A 26,187-nucleotide genomic window follows, 5' to 3' on the forward strand; every position below is an offset into this window, starting at 1 on the left:
TTACTGTGCAATTTCATTTTTTACAGCTGGAATTGTACACCTGAAATTTGGCTGATTTTTAGCCTCCCACTTGAGAAATCATAAATTGAATTTTGCATCAAAAATCTTCAAGTTAGCAAAACACCAAGCCCAACTTCTTCTTGCAGATTACTATCATAACCACCATGTAGTAAATGTAAAAAAAAAAAAACAAAAACAAAAACAACTACTATGGAAAATATGTTCAAGTGGCTCAGGTGACCCCTTCCAATCCTAAATAAATTTAACTAGCTGCTTTGACTGTTTTTTAACTATTAAAATTTAATCACATGTAAACATTAATCTTCTTTAAGAAAACAGATTTTTGTTAAATCCAAAGACATTCTTTGAACAGAGTTTTCTGAGGAGAACATGCTTTGGGAGCTGGCATTTTTCTTTGTTTACTAGTAAGAGAGCACATTATTCTAGCAACATTTTGTACCACTACTTGTATTTAAAACTCTAAATAACAAGGACCAGATTCTTGTCTTAACTTTACAGTCAAATAACTTGATGTCTCTAGAATTACTCCTCACTCATCCCAGTTGAAGTGAGAAGAAAAATGACTGTATGCTTAGAAGTGGTGTTGTAGTCATGTAAACCTTTCCTTGACAATGTCCCATACCATAAAATTATCAAAAGTTATCAAAAGTAAGATAGAATTTTACTGCACTTTCTTTGCCAAGACAGAAGGTCAGAGTAGGAGAGGAGGGAATCCTTCGTTTCACATTATAAAGCACCCAGGAGAAGAACTGGGTTTTGTAAACCTCTTAAAGCCAGACCAAACTCGAAAGGTTGCAGAAGCCACAGCTCACTCTCGTTCATAATAGGGGTGGCATCTTCTAAAGAAAAATGTGGAAAAGGACAATACAACCAAAGCTGTGGGAAAAAAAAGCATGAAACAGAGAAGAGCAAGACTGACTTTTACAAAAAGCAAGGGCATTATCTGCCAGTATTTGAGGAAGGGGAACTCCCAGGCCTTATCTTAATAAGGGAGTGTTCACAATAGGGATAAATAAAAGCTTGTAGCAAATAATAGAAAGTGAATGAAACCCAGAGTTAGTTAAATCTGTCTTTTATTAATATGAGAACTGTCATGGGACAATTTAAATGGTGCCAGAAGAGACTGACCAAGTATGTGAGAAGCAGAATGGAAGCTTTCAGAGAAATCCTTTTTAGGGTTTCTAACAAGAAACAAGTAGGAAAGATAAACCAAACCACACAAACAAAACAATTACTAGCAAGAATGAGAGCCCAATGCCCACCCTGTGACAGCGGTATGCTACCATAGTTTTTACCAGCTTTGCTTTGAAAACCAAAGACAAATTTAAAGACCTTTTGGATGCTATGCTGCAACTGAGAACCAATACTTTCACACAGACTCAATGAGATATGTACAATTCTTGATACACCATCAATCACGTTTTTTCAAACACTGTACCATAAAATTGGAAAACAATCATGTAGTATGGTTAATAAAATGCAAAGTAACAGCAAACGGAGCTGAAATGTATATGCATTGTCACAACTCACATAGCATCAAGATGCTTTAATTTCTTATATGCTGGCCAGATACCAGCAGCTGTATTCCAGGATTCATACTAAGGCTAACAGCATCTTCATTGATGTCCTGGATGAGGGGGTGGAATGAAACCTCAATAAGTTTGCAGATGATACTAAACTGGAGAAACAGTTGACATGTTGGAGGGTAAGGCTACTATTTACACAGGGAGATTCCTGATAGACTTGAGAAATGGGTTGGCATAAACCCCATGAGAAGTCAAACGCAAAATCTTGCACACATAGGATGGAATAATGCAGTTACAGCAGTACCGTAACGGGCACCTGCCAGCCAGAGAGCTGCTCTGCAGAAGACATCTTGAAGGTCCTGGTGGACAAGCTGACCATGAGCCAGCAGCATGTCATTGCTACCATGGCAGCCACTGGTTTCAGCAAAAGTGTAGCAATTTGATCAAGGAACGTGGTTTCTTCTCCTCTATTTGGTACTTGTGAGACCACATCTGGAGTATTACAGCCAGTTTGGGGCTGCCCAGTTAAAGACAGACATTGCATTACTAGAAGGAGACCAGTGAAGGGCCACCAAGATAAGCAGAGGAATGGAGCCCCTGATGTCTGAGGAGAGGCTGAGAAAACTAGGTTTGCTCAGTCTAAGGAAGAAAATGCAAAGTATCTTACTGCTTGTTGTTTTCAACTACCTATCAGAAAGATACAGAAAAAGTAGAGGCAGATATTTCTCAGAAGTGCATGGTGGTAGGATGCAGGGCAACAGCCAAGTGGGGACACAAGAAATGCTGTGCAGATACAAGGAAAATCTTTCCCACCATGAGGATGGTTGAAGTAATCAGACACTTGAACAGGCTGCCTAGACAGTTTGTGCAATCTCCACCCCAGAGATACCCAAAACTTGACCAAATCCATGCCTCAGAAACCTACTCAATCTACCTGTTGTAACAACACCCCCTTCAAGCACGCAGGTGGACAAAATTACTTCCAGAGGTCCCTTCCGACCTAAATTATTCTATGATCCTGTGCTTTCAATATAATTTTAAAGAACAGGTTTTCCAAAGCTTACTCAAAACCAAACAAAATTTAGAAAATCCAAACAAACAAGAAATCTGCTGGTTTATAAAGGAGCTCCCAAATCTGCAGATAACAAAGATATTGTGAGTATTTATTTAAAAAGCAGTTATTTTAGAAACAAAATGTAGAAAGCCTGAAACCTGAAGTGTACTTACATTATTCTTTTTGCTGCAGTTAGCTCATCAGTGTAAAATGTCAAGGGAACAGTTCCTTTTCTAACAACAAAAGCTGCACAGATCTCTGAGTCATTCTCTCTTCAGCTGTGTTTGAAATTATATATGGAGCCAATAATCTAAATGAGAGTTTTGTTACTGATTCCAAGTCGAACAGGATTGATATATTAGATGGCTGCATAAATACTGAAAGCAGGCACACAACTTTACAGATATTCAGACAAAGTATTAAATTAATTTAAAGAAATTAATTTTATTAATAATCAGCTTCTAGATTGAACACAGACCAAAGCACCTGATCAATATATTTGCCAAGGTTTTACCACTGACTTTTGCTCCCTTATTATTTATTTTTTGGACATAATTTTTATTCCTCTGTAGAAGTTCTGATTTGAACTAAAGATTCTTTTCTTTGGTTTTGAGGCTTATACAAACAGCTTAAAAATGGAATGGCTAACTTTCACAGAAAGATAAGAAAGCTTTTAAGAATTTACACAAGGTTACGCTTTCTTAGTCAGCATAAATCTTTCCCACTACTCTCAACATCCAGTGCTATCTAAACTTAATGGGAAGGGGAGATCTGATTGCTTTCTCCTACATTTTAACACGCCAGTGGATCTTTAATTGACTTGTTTCTCTCTTTGACTATTAGCATACCATGGAATAAAAAGAAAAAGGAAATTAATACAACTCAAAAAATCTCCTCGTTTCCCATTTTCTTCGAAGTGATGCTTCTGGGTTTGTGTTAAAGCTTTTCCATCACCAAACTAAGGAGCAAAACTGTATGTTACATCATATATACACCTAAAAAAAACCAAACAAACAACAAACCACACACACACACAACTCCTAACAGCATTATTTATTATTTTTGTTTGTAGTTCTCAACAAAATCAAGGACTATCTAGTAGTTCTTGTAGTATTTGTTTGGGCAATGCTACTTCAGAATGTTGCATGTCAGATACAAGCAGCTCAGAGTCTCTGTCCTGTCTCGGTTTGGTCAGACCACATCTAAGCATAATGGGAGCGAGACCTGCCCTGAAAGACTTCCCTGGAATGAGGAGGTCCCTCTCCAGCACAATGATTGTACCATCCTGCTGTGAAGAGCTCTACCAAAGTCACATAAACTGCATTTGTGAAATTAACGAACAGGAAATGTCATAAAACATAAAAATCCAGAGTAGCCTTGGGAATGCTCCAAGTCATACCAGAAACAGAGTTGGTTGGTTGGGTTTTTTTCTTTCTTCCATAGAAACAGCTTTAGCTCATCTTCCTGACTCTTTTTGTCAAATCATAGCATCAACAGAAATACTCTTATTTTAAATTGCTTCTGTGGGTGTAATGATGTGACAAAAGTAGTAAGGAAGAGGATCTTTAAGAATTGTTCCTATGACATTTTTTAAGCTTACATCAAAACCATTAAGTACAATATTAGTTACATTTTAATAAAACAGATCTTGCCAGAGCTAGTGAGGATACCCTAAGTTTCCCCTGGAAATTGAGAAATAATCATAAACTACTGGACTGCAGATAAGAAACCTTTTCCGCTCTATATTATTTGTGAGTTAAACTTGCCCTGTCCTTCCAGCCAACAAAATTATTTTCTGTACTTATTCCATGCCTTACTGAATTAACTCCATTATTTTACATTGCTCCCCCCCTGCCCCACCCAGAAAGGTACTGAGAACAAATATACTTAATAGGATGTTGTTTCTTTGCTTTTTTTTTTATTTTTTTGTCTTTTGGAGTGAAAAAAATTCTAAAAATATCATTTACCTTAGCACTAGAAAGTGAGGTGAAAACCACTTATTTATATCTTCTGTAGTTTTGTTGATGCTAGTGGATTTTGTAATTGTAACACATCATTTAGGATGTTCTCTTTTTTTTTTCTTCTGTGTTGCCTTAAAAAAAAAAACAACCCTATGTTTCTGTCAAGTACTTACAAGGTCAGGAAATGTGCAGACTCCCAGAAGCTTACCAACATTTACTTCTCTCTCTAATATTTAGGAGACTCTTATTAAAAATCAATTAAAATTCTTCTGAAAGCATATACAACCCCTTAGCCATTCGATGCCCAGCAATTTTTACACTGGTAGGGTATTTGACAACTACCTTCTTCAAAATAATTTTCAACTAGTAGAATATGCTCAGTCTCAACAAAGAGCAAACTCTGTCTACACCAGAATCTAATTCTGTCATCAGCCATCACTGAAAACGGTCAGTACTATTAAAAACTTGCATGAAATCATTTATTTCTTGATGCCTTAGGAGCTAACACAGATGGTGCATTTTTTTGTTGTCTTTTGGTTGGTTTTGTTCATTCATTTGTTTTAAAGTATGTTGTTAACACTGTTTGAGCAAACCAACCAGACTTTATATCTGACATTGAACAAAACACAGTAATATTGATATGAAGTTTATCAACGTTGCCATACTTCATCATTTACATCTCTGCACAGGACAAGTGCCTTTTCTCTAATAGGTTAGTCAGAAGGAAAACAATAAAAACTGCACACTTCTAAAGTATTCAGTGCATAGATATACACCAGAATATCCTGCTTTAGTTTAGTTTTTCAACATTTCATCCATACTGTCAGAAAATATAATCGAGAGAAAGCCCACAGGAAAATCCTTTTGATTATCCTTCATATCACACTCAGGTCTACCATCACACGCATACATGGAAGCTCACTGACTTCAGGACTGATTTGGCCATCATATATAATACAACAAAAAGCTCTAAGGGAAAACACAATTATATATGCTGCTATCTTGTGTTTGTCCTCAGAAAATCTCTCTGTTCTTTGCTTGAATAACCACAACACATAAATATTAAATCTAAAATCTTCAGGATAAAAACTCATACTGACAAAATAGTTTCTGACATGTACACTACACCCATTATTCAGGGGAGAAAAAAAAACCCCACAGACTACAACCCCCCAAAAATAAAAGTAAACCACCACCACCACCCCCCAAAAAAAAAGCTACCAAAAGATAAAAAGATGAAAGAAATCGTTTTCTAGGACTCCTGAGAAAATGTCCCATTGCTGAAAGCCCACTGCTATTCATGGGGTGTGTCTTCACCTGGTATTTTGCTAGCCACCATTTTTTGTAGCAAGTACCATCTCCTTGAGTTTCAAAATTATACATTGTAAGTTATACTGTAAAAAAAGTCTAAAAAGATGGTATAGGACTAGATGGTTGGAGGACATATTTATTTTGTTGTTCTAAGTACTGGTTTTGTACAGTAGATGGAGACAATCTAGCAAAGGTGGAAGTACAGTTTTTATCAAGCTAGTGAGCCCAATGTCATATTACCCGATAGCTGTATTCACTGAGCTAACTTGCAATAAGAACTGATACAAATCATTTGCGTATTAACTAAGAAATCCTAAAATAAAAATGAAAAAATAAAAAGAAGACTTAGAAGACCTATGCAACTTGTGTTACACTCGCCCACTGGCACAGGGAACTCAAAGACTTGATTCCTCCAGGTGTTAAGAGAAACAAGAAAAGAAAGACGCAACCATGCCCCCATTTTCATTCTGAGTCTGCATAACCTGCTATGCCAGGATGTGCAAAAAACAAAACACACAGGCAAAGGCCATGTTTCAGACCCTCCACACATGCTACTCTTCACTAGTTCCCAAACTCCTTGCTGCCACTACTTGAACTCTCTTGGTTTTGCCATTATTACACAGAAAGTGCAGACATCCATGACACAGTAAAAAAAACCCCACAACATATTTGCCCTTTTACAACACCTATTTTAATCTTTATATCCTACGCACATAACCTTCCCCTCTTGAGCCACCTTCCCCTACTCCAGGTAGAGGGGATTGGAAAAAAAAAAACAACAAACCAACCACAACCAACAAACATTTTTTGTATATTGTATTAAAAAAGGAAAAAAAGTAAAAGTTAAATATCAGCAAGAGTGTCCAGTCAATGAAGTTTGAAAATATTCCCCAAAACTTTGGAAAAATTGTTCTAAATTGTTAATAGTCTTAGAGGATTTGGGAACAAAGGAAGAGAATTCGTAGATTAAAAAAAAATATATATCAGAGCTGTCATTCTTCAACTACTGTTTTGGAAGAGGTGTCAACTAGCAATATACTGATGTCACGTTTTAATGAGTAAATTATTGCTTGTACAGACAAAAATTGTATGTCAAGAGCAACATCCTAACCAGGTCTACCCACTGGTAAAATACTAATTACTGGGTATTCAGTAGCAGGAAACCAAACTGGAATAATGTATTTGATGTTTTCAAACCCCAAAAAATCTTCACCTCACTTGAGTTGACAGAAGCCTGAAGGTTAAATCACCACAATTAACAAAACAAATTAACATTCACTGAAACTTAGCTAACTTGATATTAAAATGCTTAATACTACTTCTTAAAAGAGACCTTAATATTATGAACGTACCTGCTTAGGGAAGGTTAATTTTGATGCAGAACCTTTAGTATTTGAGGTTAAGTCTGATACCACAAATCCACCGGAACTGGAAGCATCAGAAGAAGAGATCTGCCATTTCTGTAGTGCAGCCAAGACACACGTTTCAGCTTTCAAGAATTAACACCTATAACAACTGAACCTATTCTACTTGGGCTTTTCTAAGAGCTTTCGCTGGCAGCTGAGATGGCAGCCTACTGAATATTCGGACAGCTAATGCCAGGAGATACTGGTTGTTTACACTGAAAGACACATGTGCAGAGAAACGAAAGAAAAGAAAGGACCAGTAAAGATAAAAGGGTTGGGATTGTATCTTTTCTACTTCCCTCATTCTGAAGGAACAGATCATGGGAAGAAGGTACATTCAAATTGCATTTGAGAAATAGCTGAAACACCACTCTGCTCATGCAACACATAATTATAAAAGAATGATCAAATTAAATCATGAAATCTACATCATTAGAGAGGTTTTCACCAAGCTTCTCCTCTTACTCTTTGTTCTGTATCTGCGGCAACAAGTTTGTGGCTGAAGACAGTGTTATGGTAGCGCCTACAGTTCATAGAATTGTTCTGGTTGCAAAAATTAGTTGCAGTAAGAATTTGTACAAATATTGTTGCAAAGCTTTGGTACACAGATATTTTAGAGAATTGCGTAGCAGGGAATCTGTACAGCAGGGGTTTTGCTCTTCCTGCTTCATCCCTAGAAATGCCAAATTCGTACAACCTTCTTGTGTCAGATTAGTTGCCACACCAGTAGCACTGGTAGAAGTTTTGCTACAACAGATAAAAAACCAAGCCAGCCCCAGTAACCTACCAATAGATAAAAACACCTATACCAGAGCTGTGCCCTTCAGTCTATGTCTGGGAATGCTTAGCAGCTGCTCGGACAACACAAGTGAAATATTCACAGGTACTGCCCCTATCGTGATGCAAGTAAGATGACTCCTAAAGTATACTCCGCCAGCATCGCTGACAAGAAGCACTAGTTCCAATACTTCTATTGCTCTCTGGACATTAATATTAACGAACCACAGGTAAGCCTCAGAAACTTTCAGTAACCTGTTCTCTATTATTGTGCCCTAATCAATATGGGAGCAGAATGTCAGCGCCCGGTCATTCGCAAATAACACCTACACATGGGATTGAGGAAGATTTTGAATGATTTCAGGACAAAGTTACAGCACAAATCACCTTTGGCTCACTGGTGAAATTTCAAAGTGTACAGATGGAAACGGTGCCCAGGGCATGCATGCCTTGACCCCGGACAGGGTAATGTACCAGGAGCGCTCTAAGCAGCTCAGCCCCGCAAACAGACTACAGTAATTCTTTAGGTTTAAAGACAACAAAAGGCTAGGTAGGTTGTGATTTTACCTGATTCAGATTATTCTGTGAAGGGAATACAATATTGGAGGTTTGACTAGGTTAGGAGAAGGTGAAGACTGGGTGACATATATTTTTGAATAAGGGTTGGTGCAGAAGAGATTTATAAGCATGGGAATGGCCATAGGGATCAGTTGTGAATTAGGCATCTAAAGGCTCAAAGGGATAAGGATTAGGAAGCTGAAAGGGATGGTAAGGGAGATTCAGCAGCTAAAGAAGCAGCAGCAGCCCTGCGACATATAAGTAAACAGTAATGGCTGTTACTAGGGCACAGCAGAAACAAAAGGGTTAAGAAAGTAAATGGAGAAAGAATAATCGCTAAACTCGCTACATGAAAGAAAAACACTCCTAGGGTTACGGAAATAGCCATGTTGAAAGGTACAGAAACAGGTGTTAGGAAACGGACAAAAAATTGTCCAAGAGATGCATAGGAAGGGCAAGAAAAAGTCTAGTCATATCTGTGCTGCAGCAGTGAGTTGTCAGACTGTGGATGTGATTTCATATAGACTATATACATTAGCTCTCCAGAACAGTCTGGGGTAATGAAACTACTTGGAAGTGACCGATTCCTCCTCAAGGTGGTTTGAAGCCTTTTCTATAAAACAACATCCAGCAACAAGGAGAGGGAAAAAAAAACCCATCAGTATCATAGAATCGTTTAGGTTGGAGAAGACCTTTAAGATCACCGAGTCCAACAATTAACGTAACACTGCCAAGTCCACCACTAAACCATGTCCCTAAAGCGCCACAACCACATGTCTTTTAAACACCTCCAGGGATGGTGACTCAAGCGCTTCCCTGAGCAGCCTGTGCCAGTGCTTGACAACCCTTTTGGTGAAGGCATTTTCCCCAATATCCAACCTAAACCTCCCCTGGCATAACTTGAGGCCGTTTCCTCGTGTCTTATCACAAAAAGCCTTTTGTCTCTGTGGGGCTCCTGCAGTCTTGTTGGCCCAGACAAAGGTCATCATTTCACGGAGGATGTGATTACAACTATGCTTAAAGGACCAGGGATTAAGCAAAAGCTACACAGTCTGTATCTCCCTCACTCATCAGGGCAAGCAGAGCACATGAATAGAACTCTTAAAGGCACATTGTGAACAGTAGTAAGTAGTAATGGAAAGGATTAAGATGATAAATTACCCTTCCTTATTAGCAGCTTTGAGAAGCAGGCATAGACTAGGAACTGGAATCCAGCCCTACCAGTTTTATTTGGAACAAAAAGTGCAGTTAATTAGATACTTCATTAGAAACTGAGGGGAAGATGTTTTAAAGTAGGTAAACTGACATACACCAAGTGCGATTAGAGATACAGGAGGAAACAGAGCAAGGGATCAGACACTGTAGAGACAAGCAGGGGTGCTCCTTCCGATATGTGTATAGGAAATAGGTGAATCGATTATGATTTTGAGATTGGCACCCAAGCAGCGCAATTTAAACTTTTCCAATAGTTGGTTTAGTTTCAAAACTGAAGCAACAAGGAAAAATCTCCTGATTTTAAGACAAAATTATAAAGGTATATCTACCTGACTTTGCCTTTTATAGAAGGCAGTCGTTTGCCCCCACCAAACATTTACACAGAAAATGAGACAAAAAATACATGCTTTGAAAATCAAAAACATACAATTACCAGATGCAATGATGTTGAGGGTATTTTGAAAATCTAGATGTGCCTTGCAATCTTATGCTGCTGTTGACTGTGAGATGACAGTCTACTGAGGACTGACCTACTGAAATCAATTACCAACTTCAGTTTCACATAATCAGAAAAGAATCAGAGCCTGAATTTCTTCTGATGCACAAGTAGCCACTAGAAAACTAGAAAATTATAAGGACAGCACTTAAAACTTAATTCTTGCTGAGCCAAGTGGCTTACTGATAAAGAAAATGAAGAAAACACACATCTGATTATCTCTGAAATTTGCCGCCTCTTTATGAGTTTATTTCATTTACTTGCCAGAACGTATTTAGTACTTTGTGAGTAGAACTGTGTGTGGCAGAAATACAGACTACTACTACTATAAAACTGGCAAGCTATTTGTGATTCTTCACTGAATTGAAAACAAAGTTTTGCCCACAATTTATTCAGAGAAATTAGATAAATGCTTGTTCATTAGTATTTGTTATCTAAATTAACTCTGGCGAACTAGACAATTTCTTTATGAACCTTCATGAAATGGTGGTACCTCAATACATGGCATCCTCTCTGCAGTGTGGAACTTTTTTCTATTTTTGGATACAAGTTCCTTGTCTCATATCTACCTCAGCGAACAACTGCAAGGTAATTGTATCACGAGAGAGCACACCCTTTTTTCTACGTACAGAACAACCATATATGCCGTTTCCAGAGAAATCTATGGGAAGAAACATGATAGGTAATCTGTAGAACTTAAATGAGTTGTTGGTACATATTAAGGTTATCACCAGGCTACATACAGTCTGTGCAGTGAGCGAGCATCAATCTCATTATCCTAACGAACAGAGCCAATTCCTTCTCTAGACACAGGCCCCTACAAGCCTCTCCTTTCTGCAGCAAATGAAACCTCAGAAACCGTTAAAGAAATCAAGTGTGCTTTCTGACGCATTGCAAGGCTTTAAACCACATTCTGCTGAAGCAGTGAACTGACTGAGCAACAAATCCATCTCTTCAGGAAAGTGGAGCAAAAAGCATTCAGACTACTGCTGTTCATATAGCAAAGGTACCTAATGCATGTCTAATGACATAGAAAAGATAGAAAAAGTGGGTATCTAATTACTGCAAGGAAAAGAAAGGAATGGCCTGCTCAATTATTGGTTGAATCTAATATTTCAATCCTTTTAAAAATCCCTTCAAACAAGTGCCAAACAGGTAAGTAGAAAGACAAGAATCAATTCAACAGTTTACATAAAGAACAATTCCTTTTCTAGGTTTTTTGGGTTTTTTTCTTTCATAATTTCTAAAGAATTGTAACAACACATGGAGCTGCTCCTTTAAGGAAACAGATCAGAATTGATTTTGTGGTACTTCAACTGAAAAAAAAAAAAGAATCAAGATAAATACCATGTTCAGGTTCTGAGACCTTTATTGATATAATGTATCATTCAGACTCCAGTTAATATATTTCAATCCACATGAGAATTTAAATACTGTTCAATATAAGTAAAGATGGCAGAATCAGACACTTTAATTCAGCCATTTGCCTTTCGTAGTGAAATATAGCTGCACTTGAACTTTTAACTGTAAACTGTGCTGTGTAGAGCCGTTCTAGGTTTTTTGTGGACATGCAGACGTTTCAGCAAATACTAAACTCAGCATGCTAGAAAAAATTTGCTTTCATAGAAAATTTCATACAAAAGGCATAGCCAGTATAGCTTCTTAAATTTAACTGCAGGTTTGCTTACATAGCCTCATAGAAACACCATCTTGAAATACCTGAACAGATTGTACTGCAAAGGAGTAAATGACCAGTAGGATGTGCCACCTTTATGACTAATTTAAATTAGACCTTGTAACATGTAAGAACTGCCAAAGTTTTATAGGACTAAGACCATACACTGCTAATTTCAACTCTCATCTGGTTCTCTAGACATTCTGAATAACGGAGGATCTTGCCAAGATATTATAACAGCATGTTTTATTAAAGCCTCCAGTCACTGGGCACATACTGGATAAAATCATTGGTTTTTAAAATTAAATTTTTAAAATTAAAAGTGAACTACATTATGTTACTTAGCTTTTTCATTATCTCATTTCATCATTACTGGACCAAACTTGCCCTTCACTTCCGTTGATGTGAAATGAGAATACTATTATACTCCAGTAAACAACATTATGTTTTTTTTATGACCGTGGGCTCACTGGTACCATGGCTTTAATATAGAGACAAAAAACTCTATCTGTAAACTGTACAAAGAGTATTACATTTTGATTCATAAATAAATGTGTATTATAAAATGTAGCATACTACATTAAAATAATGCCTTCAGTTCCTGACACTTCCTTAACATGAGTTACCATGCATTGAGAAAGCTTAATTTCAGTACATGCCGTTATAAAAAAAAAAAAACTGATTTAAAACATTCAGTAATAAAAAATGAAAACACTTTTGATGTCATTAATAGTGACTCCTCTTTATGTTTTGAAAGGAAATCAAATTATGACTATCATGATTATTTCTATTCCTTTCCTCTCTGTGTTTCCCCTCAAAAATTGACAATGGCATTGAAGTCAAATTAAACATCTGTTTGCAAAATAAACTGGAGTGCTACTGACAGCTGCTGCCTATTGGCAAACGTTCTACAGCTGTCAGGCTCCGAAATTAACAATGATTTTCATTTACAAACAGCAAACAACAAGAAAATTATAGAGGTGGTTTTTTTTCATCACACTACTTGAAATTTATGAAAATACAGACCCTACCAGAGACTTAGTCAGAAATACATATTTTTACTGTTTTATTTCCCCCACTTACTGGGAGCAAAATTCAGACAAAATCAGATTTCAGTGCAAGATACTTCAGAGAACTTTCCTCCTTAGACATCTTAAATCCTTCTGCATTTTCTCTCCAGGATATGTAAATAGATGTAATCACTCTTTACAGCACCTGAGAATAAAGGGCATCAGAGGAATCATTTTAGCAGACCAGTAGCAACGACAGGTTAGTACCGGCACTACTTCCTTACTGGGACTGCCAAGGCTCCACCTTTAAGAAGAATCGAGGCGTACAGGGGAAACTCAACTATAGTTCATCCTATTGTCATACTGCTGTCAGACAGTAAAAGACTTCAGTATTTCACCAGAGTCCCTTCTAACATCATTTGCAATAGCTTCTCTATGCTAAAGAAAATCAGCATGTATAATTGGTAAGAAATAAATCTGAAAGCTTTAAATATTCCATATATTTTTGCTAAGTACCAAATGAGAATACAGTTGACTTCTGGTAAATTCTGTGTTTGAGCTTCTGTCAGCTGTTCACTTTAATTATTATTCTTAGTTGCAGTTTTTCCCAAGAAAATGTGGAGAAAATTCAATGATGAACAAAAAAAGAACTTTTATCAGTGTCTTAGGAGTGTGCTGTACTTTTTTAATGCCTGCATTCCTACCACGTTGCACATAAAGATACCTTTTTTTTATTTTTACTTTTGTAGAACTTGTTTTACAAAAATGCAACTATTTGTGCAAAAAAACCAACCATATGGACCAATGAAAGTAACTGCACGTTACTTGCATTTATCACAAAATGTGCCATAACACTGATTTTTTCAAATATTAAATTATCGTAGGCATTTTCAAGGTACAGTGTGAAACAGTGAAAAATATCCTTCATAATAAAGCCATAACTAGATTCCCCCTATCACTAGAGGAAAGACCATCATCCTCTCCTTACTCTTTTCTTTTTTTCATTGTGTTTCCATTGCTTTGCACTCCTTAAGGAACAGACCCATCTCTCAGTAGCAAAATGATTAAGCTGCTTTGCAACATGACAACTTTGCAAACAAAACAGCATATGAATGAATCTAGCTAGATTTTATAGGATTACTATATTAATTGTGCTGTAAAAAAGATTATTTAGAAGAACACAAAATTACAAGAAAATCCATTTACAACACTCCAAATTCATGTGCTTCCACTGTGAAGTTAAAGGAACAATATTAAATCTGTGAGAAAAAGAAAGTGAAATGGATTTTTGGTTTAGATGTAGATGTGTTTCATCAGTAGATCCGGGGGGCTGCTACTATATATATTAAAATGCAAATGTCAATTTTTGCAATCTAATATTAGAACTGCTATAAATATAGAAGCTGTATAGAAATGCAGAAGGATGTTCTTCCTTCTTAATACAAGTAAACTGTAGATTTTTAGCCTAAAAATTAAATATAGGACTGTTGGTTACATTGCAAAGTTTATTTTTTTTGTCCTTTTATTTTGTAAGAAATGATTTTAAAATAGCTGGACAAAGAAAACATTGACATTGTCTTTAAGGAATTAGAATAGTGCAATGCTAACACAATCTTTTCTGTCTTGCAGTGTTTTATGAAGAGTCACAGGCCTCTAGTTGCTTTTGAGAGAACAGAGGCACTGAGAAATGAGTTGAGCTGTATATGATAACCCAGTATGAAAGACAAGAATGAACCCAAATCTACTCGCTTCCAATCTATGTCCCTAGCCATTTAAAGCTCTGCATAATGCTGTCACACCAAATCCTAAAAGTGAAGAATGGGGGAAAATTAAAGCAGGTTGAAAGAACTGTATATGGAAAATTACTACATTTTCTATACATGAAGGGTTGTATTTGTTCTAAGGAATGTTAGGATTTCTAGAGATATCTCAGATTGCTATCTTAATTGTGTAGAAATGCATAAAGCGTCTACAAAAAATATTTTAAGCTGCGTACAAAGAAATATTAAGCTATACTGCTATTATCTCTATCAAAAATGAAGTTCAGAAGCTACTGCTCTTGTCATGCGGTAGTTAACTGGAAGACAAGGATTTTTTTATTTTTAAGTTATTTGTATAGGAATTTTGATCATTTCTCTGCATGCAGAAGACATTAATACTACTAAGAAAATGAAAATAGCTATTTATAATATGAGAACAGTTATGTTCTATTGTTCCATAAACAGCATATTGTTACTGAGAGCTCTTGCTAGGCAAGGAAGGTAGATTGTTCTCTATTTTTCCTTGGCCATTATATTTAGCCATAATGGAAATCTTTCAGTAAATGCTTTATAACTGTGCTCTGACCATGTATTGGTATTCTAATAAAAGCCAGGTAGAGTTGTTGATGTAAGTAGCTGGACAATTGCACAAGACTGAAAGGAGAAATGGAAAAGACTGAATAACAAGCTTATATCCAATTCAAACAAGCAGGGGGTGGGGGGGTGTTTGTTTTTTAACTTTGAATATTTAGAGGAACAATTTTACAGTGAACTCCTCATAGATCTTCCACTATGTACTAGTAGCTCATCTGCTTCAAAATAGCGGTATTTTGCAATAAGCACAAATCCACAAATCTCTTTTTCAAGAACGCACAAGTATTCAGGAGTCCTAAAGGAGCATGTAAAATCATCATATTTCATGTTTTGTAACAAATAGGATGCATTTAAAGAATACATCCCATGTAAAGCATTTAAAGAAACAACCAATTAAGCATATAGAAAAAGACTTGAGCTACATATTACTCAGGTAATTATCCCAGAAAATCAAGGAAAAATGCACATATTGGGAAATTACAGCCTAAAAAAAGAAAAGAAAATGTTTTGGCGGTGAGAGTATGAGAGAGAAGCAAAGAATGTACTTATACTGCTTAATCACCTTAGCCTAGCAACCTGAATAACGTACAAACTTGCCCCACTCCTCCTTCTGCCACCTCATCGATACTGACAAGAAATCTGGGACAAGCCTGAAAAGTAACACACAAATACCTCAGTGGTAACTAAGATACACCTTTTTTTTTCTTTTAAGTTCAACTCTGTGATCATCTATCAGATGTTCCTTTTATATGACTGGCAATAATTTCAGAAGCAGCACAGTCAGACTCCTTTGTGTGTGTGGAAGCTACAGACGCAGGCCCACTCTGTAGCTCGTTAACAACTGGAACTTCTTTCTGGTAGGAGTAAATTTGTGCAACTTGTCTTTGTGATAGAGAATCATAACATCAACACTTTTAGTAAGAAACATTAATTCTGAAACACATTTCATTATCAGAAATGCCAAATTTGAAATGGTCAGAAACACTTTTCTTGAGACAGTGTTACTGAGTTGGTCATGTATTAATTTACACACCATGGAGCTGCCCTTGTGTTTTGTGGGTTTTGGGGTTTTGTTTTCCAAACGCCTTGTGCTCTGTTTCTGGCCTAAGGACTGCCTGGCTGGATCTCATCGTGAGTTTGAATGTAGAGAGAAGAGATCTGGCTGTGTATCAAGACAGTTTCAGTATGTAAATGTAGTTAGGAACTCATGGATTTTTGTGACATTTGGTTCCTCTTTTAGTTTTTCCAACATCACATTTCAGTGTAGTGTTTACTCTGAGTGAGATGCCAAGTGACTTGAATAAATATAATGCTTGAAGTTACATGGAATCAAACAGCACGTGTTCAAAAAGCTCTAGCTGGAGTTCAGTCGCTCTCAGAGCGCTGAAGGCTGAAGAGCAAGAGTACTTCCAGTATCTGCATGGAGGCTGGAAACTATTGTATCCAAGGTGTAGACGCATGTACTAGAAGTTTTCCTCATAGGTGTGATAGCCTTGCTACAATAATACAACTACCTAAAAGATTTTGCCAATAGATACCTGATATACTAAATATATCATAGTTTTTTATTTGGAAGACCACAAATTCTTTAAAATTCCTCTACCTTCTGACTACATACGAACAAAGCCCATTGTAATTACAATCATGAAGATAATTAAATATGAAGAGAAACAATAAGTTTCACACTTTTCCTGGAATTATAAAATATTTCCCTGGAGATGGCTCAGAAAACATTTTCAGAAACAATCAGCAGAGACATCATGACGAGTACAGTGAATTTCTGCAAGTAGTAATAAACACCGTTTACAGATACCAGACTTTAATTTGGTGGTTGTTTAAGGATTAGATGTATAGCAGAAATAAATAACTTGGCAGCAAGAACTTTTGTTACATTTCCCATACAAGTCCCGTCCATTGCCTGAGAAGCCAATTATTCCATGAGCCAACCAGAGAACTGTGGCTTCTTTTCTAAATGGTAAATTGAATATAACTTGTCTGTATGTGGCCATCATTTACTACAGTAACAACTAATCTCAGGCTCAGCAAAAACCACCAAATGCCAAAGGAGGAAAAGATAATTACCATCTAGCAATACTTGCTTCTTCATGAAATCTACACCAGCTGACAGATTTAATCAACTTGGATATTAACAAGATTCTCCCTACCATGAAATTTTAATGTGACAAGCTAAGACAATTTTCAAAATTTTCTTCACTCTTGTTTTATATTACAGAATTCTAAAAGTGTTTGCAGAAAACTATTTGTTCTGTATTTTCCATCACACATCAGACCTTTACCTACCTGCTCAGTAGCACACTGAACAGAGACACTATCTTGAAGAACACAACTAACCAGTTGAACCTGGAAATCTGGGGCTAAAAGCAGCCTAAAAGAGGTGATTCTCCATCACTGCCAAGAAACTTTTGATAAACTTTTATTATCTTTTCTCTATCAATGGTGCAAATCAGGAATTCAAATCCATATTTAAGACTGTCCTTGTTGAACTAGATAAATCTCTTTTAGCCTTTTTTTTTTTTTTTTTTTACAGAAAATTTCTTTACTTCCATGTGATTATATAAATGCCACTAGGCTCTGCCACTGCTCAATTGTCTATATGATTATTTTTATAGAAATTGCACATAGCAAAAATAATTATAAATATCTCAAGAACGTTTTAACAGTAGGTTTTAGAGATACTAGAGAGCCAATGCATTCTGAAAATCCCAAAAATCTAGTAAATAAGTTTTAGAACAGAAACTTTTATCAGGAGATGAAGGAAATGACCTGCTTCTCCCATATTTCCACATAGCACCTTGGCGTCCAATCAATCACAAGAAATAAGGGAAAATATACAGGGATAGAAAGACTAAATGTTGCATTGTGAACACAGAAACAAGTAGACTGTGCACAGCATGAAAGCTCGGAATGGTCTAAATAGGTATTTCTAACCATACAAACAGGAAAAATATTATTGTAAGCACTTCCCTGCTCATGCTGATATCTGGGGAGCTTCTGAAGCTAGCACAGATGCTGAGGCAGCCAAGCGAATCCTGGTTGCTAAGATCCGAGCGCATTCTGTTGATTTATGTTGTTATAATAACTTTGTTCCACACAGCAAAACTTTCTAGTCAAGCACCTAATGCTGTGGTGAGGCTGACTGGGCTATCTCACAGCTGACAATGCATTCTATTTCCATTAGGTCATTCTAAAAATCAAGGTGCTTAAAATTGTCTTGCAGTATCTGGGGCCATCCCCAAAGTGACACGCTGTTTCTCCATTTAATCCCTCTGCAGAAATCATTTTAACAGCTGGTAACGCTGGAGTCTGTGTACCTTCCTATAATTGGATTTAGCTATACAGTGTTCCTAGCAGACATCAGGCAAATAGGAAGAGGGCGTAAAGACTGAGGGTCTCCCAAGCAGCGTGTACCATCTAAGCAGTATTCCGTCTTATGTCTTCAGTGAGACTGGGGCATAGGCTTAAATGTTTGGACAAACAGAGCCTCAGCAATTGCTTGCATTCCTGAAGCGCATTCTGTACGCTGGCAGTTTCAATAAAGAGTCTGGAAGGATCTGAACCTTTAGGCTATTTCACTGTCATCACTTAGTGGGAATGAAGAGAATGGATGAATTATTCTCGACTAAGCAATTACAGTGCAACATCATATGTTAATCCATTTCCCTCTTTTTTTTTTTCCTTCCCCAATTCTAAACTTTCACACAGAAAGATGTTTTAGAAAGCAAAGTAGGAATGATAAGTTGAATTCACATTTGTTCTCCTAAACTTTGAATTTTGCGGTCACAGAAGAAGCCAGCATTACACATGTGTGCTGATGCCAAAAGACTTACTTAGCATCCCTTACTGAACCCTAGAGCTACAGATTACCATTTCTCTGTGTCAGTTTATGCTTATCAAAACCAAATCGATCACATGAACTATTCCTAGAAAGCACTGAGAAGACTCCTAGCCAAATGTGTGCAATCAGGTGTTTATATCAAAAGGTATCAGACTTCACAAACCATGGAAAAAATAAATGTCCAAAACCCCTCACCATTAGTCCAGGAAAAACTTCCTGGAAGCCTCTATACTTAATTATACAATTATAAGTTTAAAAATAACCCAAATATTTGGCACTGAAACAATAACAAGATTTTACAGATCAGCTATGTTTAACTTGCGACTACATTTAACTTTTCTGTATATTGAAGTCAGTAGACAAGAACATAATGAAAAGGATTAAGTATATCCTTATGATTCAGGACAAGCTCCAAAATACTGCCATTCTGTTTTGGAAATTCTGAAAGAAAATGACCAGACAGTCTCCAAGGATTGAAATAGATACATACTGATAATAAAAAACTATTTGCACACTATTACACACAGAAAAAAAAGAAAAATACAGAAGGCTTTTGTTTCCTCCAAAGTTCAAGGTTTCAGAATTTTTCCATGACTTTGGACTTAAATATTTAAAATACTAACTGCTTTTAGACTTCTGTTTTTATCATATCATTACAGCTTTCACAAATGACATAACACTTAAAGATTGCATCCAACATTTCTATGCTATTCTATGGGAGCTGACCATAAGGGAGGTTTATAAAGGATGCTGACTGTAAACTATTAATTTAGATGTGGTCAAAGCTTTACATACAAAAGAAAAAATGTAAATGTTGTTCCTGCCAGAACCACACCAGTGATTGCCACGTATGCTGCCATTGAGGGCTGCACTGCAGCACAAACACCACATTATGATGTTAATTTCTGGCATCAGCAATTCCTAATGAGGGTCACTGTTTCATTCTTTTTTTGAACTGTCCTGGGGAGCGGACCAGTTACCCTCTGGGGTCAATAAAGCAGCCACTGAGAGGCAAGTTTGTATTTTTCACATAATTTTTACTGGAAAGTACCTTACAACTTTCACTTTCACCAGCACATACACACCTAGAATACCCACAATGCAGTGTAAATAGATGGTCATACCCCCAAAATTTTTTCTTTTCCCTATGAACTTCAATTTCTAAGACGTTCTTTTAGCTGCCCAAACAGATTATGGGAACTGCTGCCAGTCAGCTAAACTCTATATGGACACTTCATTGTTTTGTTGTCATCCGGCAGTCCGAGAAGGTTTTATGCCACTGATTTATTCTTCACATTCTTTAAGACAGCAACAATTCCATACTTTTGTCCATATTAACATAAGAACTGCAGTTCTGTCTTAATTTTTACAGACTCTCTTGAGTCTTCTGCAATAATGTGAGTATTCACAGTGTAAAAATAAGAGTGTGTTGAACATCCAGCGTGACTTGATCAGCTGAGAGGAGGGAGAAGAAACATTTATCAAGGTTCCTGCATTTGGTGGTACTTTACTACATTCCTTTGCTGACAAGACCCAGGCAGGCCCCTGAATCAACTTCAGCCACAGATGTTTAAGTTGCAGTGAGAAAAATATTGTTTCATTTTTGGGGGTGATGGCAATTCTGCTTAAGACAGTAATAAGGAAAAAAATAATCCATCAACTTCTATTGTTGCATATCATTATTGGATTAAAGTTTAAACCTTGTGTCTTTAAAAGCGTGTGCAAAACATCATCACATTATTATTATTATACTGTATACTGTATCTATATACACAGTAAGTGCCTTAAGTAGTATTTGCAACACAGCTAAGAGGGAGGCAGTCCAGAGGAGAAAAGTAAATAGCTTTACTGATAAACAGAGCCCAGCAACACCAGAAAAAATCTTCTTGATTGCTCAAGGAACTCTCAAACTTCAACACACAATGTGTCTCACCATCCAGGAAGCAGCAGGTTTCACAGTTTTCCTGCAGTCCAATGTACACTTGTCTCTCCTGAGCTTAAGACTGCAAGTGTATTGTTGAACTGCTTCCGTACATATTAAAACACATAATTTAAACAAAATTATTTCGCTGATACTGAGAGGCAGCAGCAGAAGCTCACTGCCAAAGACTTGAGACTGTTCCTCAGCCAGTGTCAGGGCTGGGGTAGGTCAGCCTCACAGACCTGGAAGAAAAGGGTCGTTACCTTTTGTGGCAATCGGCAAAAGAAGAAAGCGAACCACAGAGTGAGAGGAGAGCAGCCATGGACCAGTTTTGCTGGTAGCGATTTTGTAGCCTAACTACATTTCTACATAGTACATAGGCTACATTTGTAGCCTAACTGATTTCAGAAATCAGTTGCAATTTTAATAACACATTTGTCTGAACTTCAGCACAACCTTTACACAAGCATCTCCTTAAAAGTCTAGAAGTGGTTTGTGCCTCTAAAGGCATCCTCAGTACTGATAAGATTCTTTGAAATTCTTTGGTCTACTGCAGGGCACATCTTAGCAATTGCAAAAGCTTATCCCAGACAGATTCAAAGCAAGCAAAGACATCAGACTTGTCCATGCATGTTTCACTAATCTGTCCTATTAAATATGACAAGCAAAATCTTAAGAGACAGGACTCTTCTGGTTCTCTGGCATTTCCCTCTGATACTCTTCATAGCAAGAAGTGACCTAAAGTTTCTACAGTCAGTAAGTGGCCCTAAAGAGAAGTGCACCTACATAATGGTAGCTTTGTCTATTGCTTAAAAAGCATGAATACGCACGCTTTAGAAACAGATTGTAGAAATAATAGGACAACATCAGTAAAGGATCACCAGCTCTAAAATGAAAGCACTCACCCCTAAAAAAATATATCTGGTTTTACTGATGAATCTCCATTTAGAAAATCCTGACTCTACAGAACATTCTTAGTATTCACCTCAACTAAGAGCATGTTTTTTACTTGAATCTCAACCAGATGGATGCAATTTCGATCTTAAAGATTCAGTATTTTTATATGCTTAAGCGAAATAAATGCCTGATAGCCTACCAAGTCCAATTAGGGTTACCAAGCCAACAGTTACCGAAGGCTTGGGGTAACTTTTGAAAATCTGGTCTTTCAAGTCCCCAGCATGTAACTGTTCAAGTAGAACTATCCTTGGTCAAGCGTGTCAAAGGAGAAAAAAGCATTTAAGAACTCCAATAGTTCCTAATCTAATAAATACTAGATTTATTAGTAACTGAACTTTAATGGTTAGTTTAATATACCTTAAAATACTTACTTCAGAATTACACAGCCTGTACCAGTAGGAGGAGCCGTCCAAAACACTTGAATGCGTGTCCTTCTTCTAGGCGTGCTCTCGGTAACAGCAACAGGACAATTACTCATGAACTGTGTTTCTTCCTCATCTATGATCTAAGGAAGCATAAAAAGAAGAATGTAGCAATATAAGGACAGACATAGCCAATACCTCTCAAATATGTTTTGTCAGCTCATGTTTTCCTTCACTAGGATTACTTAGAATATTCTCTGCTTAGCTCAGCATTACTTTTGTAAACGTATTTGTAACATGCAGATCACTCACTGAAATGAAAGCATCAAGCCCACAAAACAAAGACAGAAGAATAATTCAGTTCTAGGTGAACAGAAGTTTGTCTTTTCTGAGCATGTCTGCAAATAACCTTTTTGGTAGATCCTGATTACTGGAACTTCCTATAAATATTAATGAACTGAAAATAATAAAAGATGCTTAATTCTACTTTTTAATATATTATTTGAACTGGTTAGGAAGATGGAACATGTTAAAGAAAAAGGGGAGTCAGTCTGTTTACTTTTTTGTTAGCTTTTTAAGATAACCTTTCTTTAAACAGTACTACTCTTAGGGTATCAAAAGAACGTCCAGGTCAAAAGAGGTAGTACGTGAATCATAATAATCTATAATTCAGAGACCATTATTTAGTCCAATCTGCACACATTTTTGCTTTTCTGATTGATTGATATTTAACAGAAGGGTTTAAGTGGTTTATGTCAATACGAAATGAGATAGGCTGCTTTGGTACCTGTGGTGTTCTAAGGATTTTACTCAAAAGTGTCTGTGACCAAATAGCTTTCTCACTACATATGTACTTCATGGATCATACTTTAAACCTTCTGTTTATCAGATCTCAAAAAAAAAAAATTCATGAGAAGCTGCCAAATTTTATTTGGAAACAGGCAATGCTATGATATTGCTACATTTCTCTTCAAAATTATTCAGTGGTCTGCTTTTATTCAATGAAGCCACAATTCACACTACGTTGGGTCCATATTTAGCCAATGAATTACAAACCTTACCATTTTGAGAAAGAAGTTGTATTTATCAATTTATAACAAGACCCAACTCTGAAGGAGATTTTTCAGAATTCTGGTACTAATAACTCACACAGTTTTACCAGATTACAATTTAAGAAAATAATCTTCTGGCAGTAAATGGAACTTTAAACAAGTACTTTGACAAAAACCCCACCCTATTTTACATTCTGAAAAAGTGGCAATATCTAAAGTTTGACCAGATCTACTTTAGTGAGCAGACATACGTGTTGTCTCACCCAGTGATACTGCCAGCATTCCCAAATATTTTTAGATGAGCCAACAAACATTTCTGGTTTTCCATGGCAAAATAAAGGGACACTGGCCCAGAGGAGTGCTGGGAAACTATATTTAGCAGGGCAATAGGGTAAAGGTTAATCTAAACCCATTAATATTTTTCAACTTTTTTAATGCTTTGTAGAATCTGTGTAACTAAACACAATATGTACGGCTGCTACTTCACTAGATTTTTATTAATGGGAAGCATGGGATCTACTGTAGGCTTAAGCTCACACTCCACAGTTTCTCCTTTCACTTGATGCAGTATAATATATTTAATTTGAATCAAGAAATCCCTAGTCTACAATTCCATCTTGGCTATCAACTGTATTTATTCTTTCTGCCTTATTCCTGCAACAGTAAAGTAAAGATAAAAACCTGTTTACTTGTCCCAATATTCAGGACCATATTGATTGACCTTTTATCCGTATCTCTCAGTAATTCATTTTCAATCAAAACCTAATTCTGGTGGAAGTTTTTGAGTGAAAAAAAAATACTATCTCATACAAAATAAAATGTTATTGTACGTTATATCAAAGCATGATAATTCCCATTACAAGGGCCCTCAGAACGTCATCTGAAAGTTCTTAAAAAAAGACAGCTTTTCCAGAAAAATTGAAATAATGCAAATGACTGTACAAGTTTCACTAGTTCCATATTCTCTTCCCAGATGAAAACTGCAAAATAGCCTACACAATTTCTGCAACCTAGCAAGTTATGAATGTTCTCAAGATACGCAGATGTCTCTAATGAAATAATTTTAAAGTTCTGGTTGTGTTTTAGAACATAGTCCTGGAAGAACAGGAAGTGGTTGAACCTCAAGGCTACATCATGATTTCCTGCATCACTAACCATCAAAGCAAGAAGACTTACGCAGTAAGTATCTCCTGGGAAAACCTGACCATAAAAGAATAAGGTCCTTCAAAGAGAGTTCCTTTGAAGAAAAATTAGACAGAAGCTTTCTTAATAAAGACTCCCAATGCTGACAGAATAAAGAACATCTAAACTACTTGGAAAAGCTCAAATGCCCACTGATCTGAGAGGATTAAATAAAAAGTTATTATAAGATATTTTATAAAATTCAGAGGAGTTATCCAGATTCTAGGACTTCAGATAAATATAAACCCATCTCAAATATATTTGTTGGAAAGATGGGTTTTCTTCCATATCTATGGGGGTTTGAGTCTTTATAAAAAGTTCTTATGGGCAATGCAGAATGGATTCACTACATATACAATAGTATTCCATGGTATTTTAGAGTGCTGGACGGTATTATTGCACTCACACATAACACTGGAGAAAGCAAATGTACTCTGGCCAACTGGGGGGGGGGGGGGGGGGGGGCGGGGCGTGCGCATGCACGCAAATACATAATCTCTAAAAATAATATAATCCTGAATTTTCTTCTGGAATCAAGTCAGACCACATAGGCATGAAGGAAATAATTGGCAAGAAAAAGAAACACGGATTAAAATGTAGCATTTGTAAAATTATAGCTTCTAAACCCCAGGTTATCTGTAATGGGAAGCCTTACACTTTCAGGAATAGGCCAGTAAATTAACAACATGTTGGACAAAAATCCTAAAAATTAAAATAAGCACTTGGCCAAAGAATCTGAGATCTCAGAGAGGGGATCTCTATGTGGCTAATTCTTTCGAATTCACAAATGCAATGGCATTAATTCTTAACGTTCTGTTTAGTTTCTGTGTGGGTTTTGTGGTTATTTTAGGGTTTTTTTCCCATTATGATTGTAATATTATTGGACTAATTTATTCCTTCAGGGGAACTAGTGTAAATCCTGAACAAGACTCAAGAGTTAACCCAGATTTGAATGAGTATCACAGAAAGTAGAACTCATCTGAACTTGGGTAAATCTAGAAACATGGAAGTAAGGACATTACAAGGGAGAATTTACCACCTCCAGGCTCAGTTGTGCATTCTTTGCATATTCCAGACACTGATGAGATTGAGGATGATTTTTGTCTGTTCCTGAAAAGTAGGACTGGATAACTGCTTAGTTGTTAAACACATGAACAAGTGGTTTTCTTTTCTCAGAATTGGAACATTTCATGCTGAGTGACAGAGCTTCCTGTCTGTTTCTGATTTCTACACACTTAGTCAAATAAAGGAAACCAGGCAATTGTCCTGTCTGTTGTTAATTTTGTATACATATTTAAGGAAAAAAAAAAAAAGTAAAAATGCTACACAACACAAAGAAAGGATCAAGTACAAAAGGAGATGAAGTTACGTAAATCCTCTACTGCCTGGTGTCTACTTCCTTAGTTTAAACCACTGGCTAGGTTCTTCAGCACCACTTCCCCTTCCATGGGGTCATTATCACTTTCCACCCACTGAAACAGCTGTGTTCTACT

General features: G+C 36.6%; 1 protein-coding gene across 1 annotated transcript in view; it reads right to left on the reverse strand.

The window, feature by feature from the left end:
- Nucleotides 1-26,187, reverse strand: part of SPON1 (spondin 1) — a 199,301-nt gene that overhangs the window by 137,484 nt on the left and 35,630 nt on the right. Inside the window, exon 3 of the mRNA XM_005231472.3 lies at nucleotides 22,470-22,603. Within this exon, the coding sequence (XP_005231529.1) occupies nucleotides 22,470-22,603 (134 nt within the window). The remainder of the gene's footprint in view (nucleotides 1-22,469; nucleotides 22,604-26,187) is intronic.

The sequence above is a fragment of the Falco peregrinus genome, chromosome 9 (assembly GCF_023634155.1).
Source record: "Falco peregrinus isolate bFalPer1 chromosome 9, bFalPer1.pri, whole genome shotgun sequence".
NCBI classification, from domain to species: Eukaryota; Metazoa; Chordata; class Aves; order Falconiformes; family Falconidae; genus Falco; species Falco peregrinus.